The sequence below is a fragment of the Lissotriton helveticus genome, chromosome 8 (assembly GCF_964261635.1).
Source record: "Lissotriton helveticus chromosome 8, aLisHel1.1, whole genome shotgun sequence".
NCBI classification, from domain to species: domain Eukaryota; kingdom Metazoa; phylum Chordata; class Amphibia; order Caudata; family Salamandridae; genus Lissotriton; species Lissotriton helveticus.
Window position 1 is genome coordinate 418,019,489 of NC_136069.1, and position 12,404 is coordinate 418,031,892.

The 12,404-nt window shown below is 46.2% G+C and overlaps 1 protein-coding gene across 1 annotated transcript in view; it reads right to left on the reverse strand.

The window, feature by feature from the left end:
- LOC144772734 (serine/threonine-protein kinase Nek3-like) overlaps positions 1-12,404 on the reverse strand; it is a 263,235-nt gene that overhangs the window by 96,084 nt on the left and 154,747 nt on the right. The window contains exon 6 of the mRNA XM_078657269.1: positions 9,950-10,017. Coding sequence (XP_078513395.1) covers positions 9,950-10,017 — 68 coding nt within the window. The remainder of the gene's footprint in view (positions 1-9,949; positions 10,018-12,404) is intronic.

A 12,404-nucleotide genomic window follows, 5' to 3' on the forward strand; every position in this document is an offset into this window, starting at 1 on the left:
ACTACAGAAAGAACCCCGGCGGGTCCAAAAGCCAGCAACCCCCTGAGCCTGGAGAACCTGCCCTGCAACCTTCCCACAGACTCTGTGCTTGAGCAAATACATTGCTCACGGGAGACAGACTCACCTCCAGAATCTGAATACCGGTGTCTCCGCGATTCTACACCCAACACCCACGACCTGAGTTTGAGTGGCCCAACACCCCAAGGAGGTCTCCCCAGTAATCCTGACCTGGGATCTGGAGATCACCGACCTCCCTCAAGCCTCAAGACGATGCCTGCAGCCTCAACCTCAGGGTCCGCCCGACCGCGACCGGAGATGGTAAGAGAACCCGATGCCAGAAGACTCCCCTGCACCGACGTCCCTGACCTTAGGTGGCAAAACTTACAGTGTCCAGGCATCCTCCAAAAACCCAACTTACCTCCATCTCCAGCTGGTGGTCGCCTTCAGAAAGCCTCCCTGCCTGAGCCTAAAGCCACTTCCTGAAACCGAAGGTCTCCATTTGAAATCACAGGGTTTGATGGTGCAACTTGAGTGCCCTTCTAGACCTTGGGGAACCTTGGTCCTAACCCCTAAAACTCACCCCTGTAAGTCGAGTACTTACCTTCAAACCCGATAACCATTGTTCTCCCTTAGGAACATTTTTGGGCCCAAAATCTTGTGTGGATCTGTTAAATGTATGGACAAGAGTGAACTCAATTGCAAAGTATCAAAAGTCATACTTACCTTGTATTGCATGAACGTATGGTGTGGTATCTAGACATACCACCCGAGTACTCAAAGTAATAACAAAGTGATATAAAAATAATCTGAAAATAATTATTATGCAATTCTAACTGCATTTCAAAGTCATACAAACCTGTAACAACTGAAAATTCAACCACAACTGCACTTCCTTAAACAGTCTTCCATTTGAAAGTGTATTTTACTTACTTGTGGTAAGTCCTGCTTGGTTCTAAAAAAAAACCTAAGTTTATCTTTTTTTATACATACCTAATTGGTCTGGATTCTGTGTGTGTGTGTGTGTCTGTGTGTGTGTGTATATCAAGCATTTATTGTATTTACTAAGGCTGTCAACTAAATCAACTAGTCTCTGGTCCCACCCACGCTGCAGGCCACTAACTAGCCCCCTTTTTTTCTAATATTCCATCCCTGACTGTTAGTCCTCCTAGTCCTGTCTGTTGGACTGATCTTTCTTGATTTCGGTGTCCCTTTTGGCTCCTGCACCCCCAATTAAGGTGCCCAGAAATCCTCATATAAGCGCCCTCGGCGTAAATTGAACCTCATGCAATTCCACGCCCATCTCGCTCTAAAATTGCCCAAGTTACCTACGGATCCAGATGTGGCTTATAAAATCTTATGTGACTGGATTCTCCAAGTGCTGGACTCTCTTATCCCGGCCAATTGGTCTAAGTGCCGTACTTCTCATGCCAATTCTTGGTTTTCCGACAGACTGGCTGTTATGCGTAAAGCATGTAAAAAGCTGGAACGGGCATAGAGAAGGGATTATGATCTGCCGGCTAAGAGATGTTATCAGACGGCCATCAAAGGGGTATCATCAGGCCATACAGGCTGAGCAGGCTGCTTACTTTGCTAAGGAAATTCAGTCTAGTAGTCATCCTACCAAATGCATTTTTTAAATACTTAATTACTTTACACTCAGGAAAACTCCTGTGGCCTCTGTGATCATGTCTAACCAGCACTGTGAGGACCTTGCCACTTTTTTTGTAAAAACAAGTGGAGACTATATATAAGTAATTTCCTCTGGCCCCTGTCTGCCCCAGTCCTGTATCCAGACCCTCTAACGTTTACACTCTTACGGCTTTTCCTCATGTCGATCAGGATGAGCTTCGTCTGCTCTGCAGCTAAATTAAATCTGGCTCCCCTGCAGACCCTCTTCAACCGGACCAGTTTTTAAAATCTCTGCCTGTGGTCTTGGCGCCTCTGTGCCAGTTGATTAATACCTCTCTCTCCACAGCAACTGTTCCGAGGCAATGGACACAGGCTATGGTAGGTCCCCTTCTCAAAAAGCCGTCGCTTGATCCAGCAAAATTAGAAAACATCCACCCAATTTCTCTTCTACCATGGGCAGCTAAAATCACTGAGGCACATATTCACACCAGCCTTACAGCGTTTTTGAACACCAACGGCATTCTGGATCCCATGCAAAATGTTTTCCACCCAGGGCACAGTACGGAGACAGCGCTCCTTGCTGTGACTGAACATCTGTGGACTGTTCTTGATGCGGGCACCACCGCGGCACTGATCTTGTTAGATCTCAGTGCCGCGTTCGACACTGTACCCCACCAGATCCTTTTAAATTGCCTGGAGGAGACAGGAATCAGTGGTTCTGCCTTGGAATGGTTTAGATCTTTCCTTTCTGAAAGAACTTTTCAGGTGTCTGCTCCGCCTTTTCTTTCCCGTGTCCAGTCTATCGGCCAGGGTGTGCCACAGGGCTCTGCCCTGAGTCCCGTATTTTTTAACCTGTACGTACAACATCTGCCAGTGATAGCCAGGGACAGGGGCCTCTCCATTGTTTCTTACGCCGACGACACGCAGTTAGTGGTGGTTCTCTCTGACGATTCTACGCAGGATGCCCCTAAAGTTAAGAAGCAGGCGGTCGCGGAGTGGATGACCGCTAACTGCCTCCAGCTTAATGCTAATAAATCGGAGGTGTTGTTGGTGGGTAAAAACATCAAACTTTGGAGTGAGAACTGGAGGCCCAACACCCTGGGGAGCGCTCCGTACCCTAAGTCGGCGGTGAAAAACCTAGGGGTATGGATGGATTCAAACCTCAGTTTTCAGGACCACAGCAAGAAAATAGCAGGCCCGTGCTTTGGTCTACTAGGAGGACTGAAACCCCTTTTGGGTTATTTTGACCCGTCCACTAGACAACTGATTGTCCAGGCAGCCATGTTGTCTTGGCTTGACTATGCCAAAATCGCTTTTTTGGTGGGTGAATAAAGCTGAGGTCATGCGCCTACAAAGGGTCCAAAGTGCAGCTGCCAGAGCTCTTCTAGGACTCCCGAGAAGACACCCCATTTTGGGTGCAATCCGGCGACTACACTGGCTGCCTGTGGCCAAGCTCATAGAATTTAAAGCTCTCTGCCTGGCCTTTAAAATCTTGAAACTCTCGTCCCCGTGTATCTTGACTGACGTATTGGTACCATACACACCCACGCACCATCTGCGCTCTATGGGGTCATGTCTAGCTCTTGTCCCATGGGTAAAACGCTTACGTGCTGGGGGACGATCTGTCCGCTGTCTAGCGGCCAAGCTTTGAAACTCCCTCCCCCTTCACATTCGCAGCCTGGAGAACTACCTGAGGTTTAGGAAGGCAATCAAAATTAATCTCTTCCCTGCGGCTTCGGCTCTATTTTTCAGTCTGCCTGTAGTAAGCACCGGGACGCCTCTTCACTGAGGCAGCTGTTGCGTTATACAAGTTGGACTAACATAACATACCATAACCCCACCCCCATAGCTCGGTGGTCCAAGCTTCCACTTCTCGTGACACATTCCCTTCCATACCCGCAGACAGGGAATCCAAGAGGCTGGAGAACTTCGGAAAGAAAATTTTGAATACTGCATGCCTCTTGGGCTGTTACTCCCATTCCATATGGGATACGGTAGTGCAAGTGCTGCCTAGAGTTTTGGAGGAGGACTGGGCTCTACTCTCCCAAGCTATATCAGATGGGAGAGACGTAGCTAAGTTCACCATCAGATGTGGCTTGGACACGACTGACTCACTAGGCAGAGCGATTTCCACGACGGTGGCAGTTCGTTGCCACGCCTGGCTGAGAACATCTGGTTTTTAGAGGGATGTCCAGGTTAACCTCCTGGACATGCCCTTTGATGGCTGTAGTCTCTTCGGAGACAAGGCAATGCTGCCCTTCAGTGCTTTAAGGACTCGTGGACCTTGGCCAAGTACTTGGGGCTCACTACCGCCCCCAGGGCTTCATCCAATTTCCGCTCCTTTCATGGCTACAGAAGGGGCTATCAGCCGTGCCAACTCTACCCTGGCCAGAGGGCCCCTCAAGTTAAGCAACCTCTGCGGGGCCATGGACACGGTTCACCCCAGCCGCGAGGGTCAGGGAACCAGAAGTCAAGCCAAGTCACCATCCCCTCCTCCACCGCAAAACCTTCCTAGTCTGATCCCCCATGATCACTCTTGGCTAGTCGTTGGCAGAAAATGCCATAATCTCCACCACTGGTAAAACATGACATCGGACAGGTGGGTGTTGAAAATCGTTCAAAGGGGCAACTCCCTCCCCTTCAAGACTACCCCTCCATCTATGGCTCGGCTGATGGGGGATCACCTTGCCTTGCTCTGGAAGGGAGTCTCAACTCCAAGGGAATTATAGAGAGGGTTCCCGGTCCCGAAGTAGGCAGTGGTTGCTATTCCCGCTACTTCCTGGTCCCAAAGAAGGGTGGAGGCCTTCATCCTATCCCAGACCTCAGAGCCCTCAATTACTAACTCAAAACACACACCTCTCAGCCTCTCTGTCTCTCTTTCATCCGAGTTGTTCTGGACACAGTGCAGTTTTGGGCATATCCTCCTGAGTAGCGAGTCCGGGATATAGGGGCTATGATACCAATGTTTCAGCCTCTATCATGGATTTCGGTGAGAATTGCCCTGAGGCTGCTGGGCCTTATGGCCTCCTGCATCCTGCTGGTGGATCATGCCAGATGGCATATGCAAGCTCTGCAGTGAGAGCTAAAGTTCCAGTGGGCGCAGCATCAGGGGAATCTTTCCGACTACATCCAGATCTCGGAGAGAACTGCACAACAACTGCAGTGGTCGTTAGCGAACCAAGCTTGGGTCAGAGGCAGATCCCTCTCCCTCCCCAACCAGACCTCCCAGTAGTGACATGCGTCATGGGGCGGCCATCTTGGAGAGATCAGAGGAGTCTGGTCTCTGGCGGAGTCCGAGCTCCATATCAACTTGTTGGAGCTCTGTGCGATCCGCCTGGAACTGAAAGCATTTCTTCCCTCTCTCAAAGGGAAGGTTGTGCAGGTGTTCACAGACAGCATCACTGCCAAGTGATACAGCAACAAACAGGATGGGGTGGAGTTGTGGACCCTATGTCAAGAGGCTTATGGCCTCTGGACATCGCTGGAACATCAGGGCATGTTCCTGGTGGTTCAACACCTGGCAGGATCTCTGGACGCCAGGGCAGACAAACTTAGCCGTCGGTGCATGGTAGATCATGACTGGCGTCTTCACTCAGAGGTGGTGCAAGGTCTCTTTCATCGGTGGGGAGAGCCTTCGGTAGATCATTTCACCAAAGAAGAGAACGTGCAATGTCAGCAATTCTGCGCATTTCCAAGGCTCAACGATGCCTTTTGTCACAAGTGGAGTTGCGGCCTCCTGTATGCCTTTCCACCTGTACCACTTCTGCCCCGAGTGCTGAAGAAGATCAAGCACCACTGGGCCCAAGTTAGTCTTGTGGCCCCGGACTGGGCACGAAGGGTCTGGTACCCCGAGCTCTTGAGCATGGCCATCGATCCAACTGCCCTTTCGGGAGGATCTCCTGTCGCATCAGCATGTGACGGTTCTCCACCCAAACCTGTCCAGCCTCCACCTCCTTGCATGGAGATAAGCGGCGACAGTTGACAGTTTTTGACCTTCCACTCAATGTCTGCAATGTCATCTTGGCAGCCAGGCATTCCTCCACGTAAACGGTATACGCCTGTAGACGGAACAACTTTCAAAGAGGGGCATAGAGGGGATCCACAGCCTTTGCTGTGCACCATGCCACAGAGGTCCTTCTGTATATACTTTTTTTTATCCCAGCAGGGCTTTGCCTTGGGCGCTTTTAAAGGCTACCTTGCAGCTATTTCTGCTTTCCTTCGGCTAACAGATCAGCCTTCTTTATTCAAGTCCCCTATTGTACATAGATTATTTAAGGGCATTGCTAATTTCTTTCCTCCTTCTCCATTCATAATGCCCCAGTGGGACTTGTGCCTTGTTTTAACTTATCTTATGTGTGCCCCCTTTGAGGCCCTTCACAACTGTCCTCTCAGGCTCCTCACTCTGAAAACTGCCTTCCATGTTGCCATCACCTCTGCTTGCAGAGTGAGTGAGCTTCAAGCTCTATCTTCTAAACCCCCTTTCTTCTCTGTGCATCGAGACAAAGTGGTGCTTAGGACGAGGCCTTCGCTCCTTCCTAAAGTGGTTTCACCATTTCACATTGCCCACTTTTTCCCACCTCAGCACCCTTCCAAGGAGAATAGACTGCACCGTCTGGACCCTAAACATGAGCTATCTTTCTACCTTGACCGTACAAAAGACTTCCAGGTGGATGATCAACTCTTCGTTGGCTATGTAGGTGCCAAGAAAGGCCGGGCTTTTCAAAAGCGTACCATCCCTCGATGGGTTGTCCTTTGCATAAAGATCAACTACGCTTTAGTGAAAAAAGAACCTCCAGTGGGGCTGCGTGCTCATTCCACAGTAGCTACAACAGCAACCACTGCATTGGCACATGGAGTCCCACTTCTTGACATCTGCCAGGCAGCCACTTCGGCATCCTTGCACCCGTTCACCAGACATTACTGCCTGGACAGCCAAGTCCGGAGGGACGGCTATTTTGCCCGTTCTGTCCTCCAGCACCTTCTAGTGAGAACTTAGTTTGGAGACCCTCCTACAGGGTTGGTATTGCTGGGGTATCTATTCTAAGGTAAGGTATCTATAAGTAACTGTCTCTTTCAGATGAACAAGTTACTTACCTTCGGTAACGATGTATCTGTAAGAGACATATGTTAATTATAGATTCCTTACCGCCCCACCCATCCTTCCCGCTCTGCTAACTGACTTCTAGGGATAGGGACTCCCTTGCAGGGCCCTAGTTGTTGCACACCAGTGGTCAATGTCTTTCATGGCTCTGAGCTTTTGGCGAGGAAAGTCGTGTCAGAACTGATTGCAGCGTGCAGGGGTAGCGTTTAAGTAGGCACCGCGATGTCATTCCGGCGACCACGACTACGGACGAGGAGTTGACCGACGCCACCTACTGACGCGCAGGGGTACTGTTAAGAAAAGATTCTCTGGATCCAGTCTGACGCCTGGGGATCATTCTAAGGTAAGGAATCTATAACTAACATATGTCTCTTACAGATACACCATTACCAAAGGTAATTAACTTGTTCTTTCCCCCCATCTCCTTTCATAATGCCCCAGTGGGAATTGAATCTTTTTCTCATTTATCTTATGTATGCTCCCTTAGAGCCTCTTCAGAACTGTCCTCTCAGGCTACTCACTATGAAAACTGCCCTCCTTGTTGCCATCACCTCTGCTCACAGGATGATTGAGCTTCATGCTCTATCTTCCAAGCCCCCTTTCTTCGCTGCACATCTGGACAAAGTGGTACTTAGTACTGGGTCTTCGTTCCTTCCTAAAGTGGTTACACCATTTCATGTAGGACAAACTATCACTTTGTCCACCTTTTCCCCACCTCCGCATCCGTCCAAGGAGGAGAGTCTCCCCCGTCTGGACCCTAAACGTGCCCTGTCCTTCTACCTTGACTGCACAAAAGATTTCCAGGTGGATGATCAACTCTTCGTTGGCTATGTGGGTGGCAAAAATGGTCGGGCTGTTCAAAAGTATACCATCTCTCAATGGGTTGTCCTTTGTAATAAAATCTGTTACGCTTTAGCGAAAAAGGAATCTCCAGTGGGGCTGCGGGCTCATTCCACTAGGGCTACGGCAGCAACCACTGCATTGGCACGTGGAGTCCCACTCTTTGACATCTGCCAGGCGGCCACATGGGCATCTTTGCACACGTTCACCAGACATTACTGCCTGGACAGCCAAGTCCGGGGGTGGGGGGGGGCTAATTTGCCTGTTCGTTCCTCCAGGAATTGCTGGTGTGAACTTAGTTTGCAGACCCTCCTCTGGGGATAGTATTGCTGGGGTATCTATTCTAAGGTAAGGAATCTACAACTAACCTATGTCTCTTACAGATACATCGTTACCAAAGGTAAGTAACTTGTTTGTTACTGCCACAAACAATGCATGAGAATGAAGGGATCTACTTTTACTCTGCTAAATGTAGGAACCTCCCTGCAATGCATTCCCACTAATACCCACGAGAATGCAGAAGAAGAATCTTGTCAACTTGGGATAAAAAACAGGTGCACAAGTAAATAGTGGGCCATAATGGCAGGTTCCTTAATCAGGCCCATAAAAGTGTTAGAGGTGCCAGAGTATGAAGAATGCCCATTTTTAATTATTATTGCTAAGATGTGTATTTGAATCTATCATCTCTTGCCAGTATTCTTCCACCATTCATTCACATCAATGACTGTGCCTGGCCGTTAGACCTTTGTGATTGTTGTGCAAATGCAATGTCTGACGTTTTGTATAAACTGTTATTTCAGTCCTGGATGCAGACCCCATTGCAATCACTGTTGGTTTGAAAAATGGTTTTTAATAGGGAAACAAAGACTTTTGGTACTAATGAGCTCTACCATCTTGTGCCTCGAAAGAAACCTTCAGTGCTTCGACTTTAGTTGCGGCTTCCCTCCTAATAGGTTTCCGTAAATATAATCATGCATCATCTCATTACACACTCTTAGCAGTATACCGGTTCATCAGATGAATCATGTTAGGTTCTCTGCCTGGGTGTTAAAGAAACTAGTGACATGCCATGTAAAGCTTAGTCGTCAACTGGTCCCCTATGATGTATCTTGTGCTTTTCCATGCAGCAGAATAGCCTTGTAATTGTGCTATGGACCCAGAAGACACATAATGGTGGTAAAACATTCTCCAATTTAATTCATGCTGTCTGGAATTAATTGCCATTTTCTCAGATCTATGAGAGCTACTCTGCTTTACAGGAAACCTAATATCCTGAGAATTTCTCAAGAAGCTTTTTTTTTTACAATGACGGAGGTCCACGGTTCCCTGAAAATCTCCAAGCATTTTAGATAGGTTCCTCTATAAAACAATGCCTACAAACAAATAGTCGTTTATGTAAGACTTTGTATCTCTCTACTTGGGACTCTTGTCCTGGCACTTGACTGCATGTCATCCCAGATCCAGCCCATGTGAGCGCTACAGCAGTTATCTTAAATCACTCTATTCTCACAGTGTTTGAGGTATAAACTCTGTTGGAGATCTTGGTGTTATTCAGCAGAGCAGGGGTGTTTTACCATATTTCTCCAGTTTGTATGGAAGTTAAGGGTGCAATAAGTGGCAGCCAATGAAGAGACTTACAATGTGTGCATCAAGTTTATATCTCTCAAGATTCAGGAAACTCTATATTTGTGCGAATAGATGTCCTTGTTGTTCCCTCATAACTTGCCGAAAATTAGTAGCATGCCATGGCCTTCCTTGGGTGAAACAAAAATCAACTTTACTTCTCCCTCAGTATTCCTAGGTGCGGAAAAGTTTCCCAGCCACTCTGCAGAAAGTCTCACCATGCTTGCGTGTCAAAGAAATCTGTCACAATATGTAAAGAACTAACATTTCTCAAGGTTCCTAAGGATACTTTAATAATGTATAAGTCATAAGCAGTTTCATTTTTGAACACTTTTTATACATCCTGCTATTAGATTTATATGTGACAAATCAGCGCTTTGTTTAAATGAACTGAATTCATGGCACTATTTGCCTTGATGTAGGAGTTCAGATTGAGATATTTTCCACCAGGTCTTAATTAAGATTTGTATATGTATAAAAAGTGATTATTTTTAATGGTGACGTTTCAACATTCTTTTTAGTTATGGCCATGCTCTCCTGCCTCGAGGAACGGTCCAACCATTATAAATATGTAAACAAAATGAAGAACCCCTATAAAATGTTCAGACCAAGGCACTAAATATATTGAAACTAGTTGGGGGTCCTGTTACACACAACTGCTGCTGATCTCTCCTCACATTGTAGTCAAGTCACTTAAGCAGTTCCTTTTGAATAATGGCACACATTCATTCATAAATACAACGTAAACTTACATACCTGATGAGAAGACGAGCAGACCCAAAGTCTCCCAACTTAATCTGTCCATGCTGAGTTAGAAATATATTCTGCAATTGCAAAATAGCATAAATGAATACGTGTATTTCAAATCGATATGCATAAATAAACATATTTACATATAAAGGTTTTGGAGGGATTATCACTAGTCTATTATCTTTTGACCATCTTTGGTCCACACCTCTACCCCTAGACCCCAATAATCGGCTCTTGTATTAACATTCAAGAATCAAAATGTTTCTTATCCAATTTGTCGTCTTCAATCTGTTGAGTTTATAAAGCATTAGGTTGACCTGTATGCTAACAACGATTGAAATGCCACTACATTTGAAATAATATTGGATGCAATTGCATAAATGTGGACGTGGGCTCCCAGATGCAAAGGCAAATCATGAAAATACTTTTTAAATGCACGCTCAACAGAACCGGAGAAGACGAAATTTCCCCGTAACTAAAGTGAAATAAGAAACACAGCCTTACACAAGATGATGCGTTGTCAGCCTAAAAGGAAAAATAGAACTCTTCAAAGTATCAGTTACCTCTATAAACCTTGAAATTAGTCTGTAATGATCAAAGGTATTCTGTAATTCTGTGTGAATTGGTTCACGTAAACACTTAACGTTTCAGAACGTGGAAATTCGTGGTTCACTGAGCTTCTTACATTTTCAGGAGGACGTTATTTGAGATAAAGGGAAACATTTGATGCAGCTTGACAAGAGCCTTGTTGCATTTGCAGATGGAGGTGGGTGGATTATTGTCATGGAGGGACGTAACTGATAGGAAATATGGATCCTATCTGCAAGGTGGTGGGGCCATACACTTTACACAAAACTGAAATCACATTTAGTATTTTTAAGGCTAAAACCAGGGCTCGAGTCATGGTACCACGCGGGTGGACGGCGTCCCCCCACTTATTTTACCAGGAGCTCGATTACTGGAGCAAATGGAGCCACACATTCACTCTTTGGCCTCTCTGGGGCGAGATCGGAGCTCATTCAGAACGCTGCTCACGTGCTGGCTTCTCTGAGGCAATGAGTCTGATGGTGCAAGCCACCTTTCGTGACGTCACTTCCTGTTGTGACGTCAGCATCCCCCCACTTCTTTTTTTAGGACTTGTACCCTGGCTAAAACATATTTAATAATTGTGCACATTATTCATTAATAGCAGAGTTCTAGTGGCTGTGAAGAGACTGCCTTATAGTGCCTTGTAGTTGGGTTCGAGTAGGAGTTGACACAGTCTTTATAGTGACTAAGGGCCCGATGTAGGTCGGTCGGTAACGGCCGAAAACCGGTATTTTCGGCCGTTACCGACCTGTATTTGAGCTTTGGTATGTAGGGACACATATTTTACAGAATCGGTAAATTTACCGATCGGTAAATTTACCGATTCTGTAAAATACCGATTCGGTAGTTATACCTATTCGATATTTTTGATATGTAGGTGGGACTCTTCTGAGTCCCACAACCCTTACCGAATCTGTATTTTACCATCAAATATATTTGATGGTAAAATACCGATTCAGGTGTGCATGCACATGTGTGCATGCACACCTGTGCCATATGACAGGCAGACCTGCCCTTAGGGCAGGTATGCCTGCCACATGGCCCCCGAACCTTTTTTGGGGGTGCTAGAGGGTGTCAAAGTGACACCCCCTGCACCCTTGGCAATATCTGTATTTACCGATTCGGTAAATACCGAATCGGTAAATACAGATATTTTCCGATTCGGTAAATGGAACATCTGGATGTTCCTACATACCCCCCCTTCTTATTTACCGATTTTTAATTACCGAATCGGTATGATTCGGTAATTAAAAATCGGTAAATGATTCCTACCTACATCTGGCCCTAAGTTCCCTAAAGGTTTCTAAGCTCCTCATTTTCCTAGTCGCAGGTAAAGGATTAATAACAAAAATCAATGTGTACGAAAATAAAAAAGATGTGCTTAGATTGCTTGGAGACTCAGAATAATTTAAGATTACATAGATGTATTTGATGCAGCACCAGAAAAATTGTAAAGAGCTGGTATTACATCATACTAAACTAAAAAAGATGCTATAATAAAATAATATTGATGGAATGCAAGTGCATATGGAAAACGGCTAAAAAAATATATAAATGCTGCTTAAAGAGAATGTAAAAAATTACCTGAGAGAAACCTCTGAGATTGTTCTATATTGAACAGTGTTTTTGTGCCAGTAATTTCACCCTACTCAAAGGCTCAGAGGAGCCTAGTGTCTCAGAGTCTTGATTTTTGGACACAACACCTGAACATCCTCCTGCAAGTGACCTACCACCTGTGGGGCATATGTTTGTGCCCCCTCTTTAAGAAAGATGTTTCACCATCCAAAGAACAGATACAGAAAAGCCTACATCTCCCAACAATCGTTTCAGCATCCATAAACTCCAATAAACTACCTTCAATGGCTCCCCATTG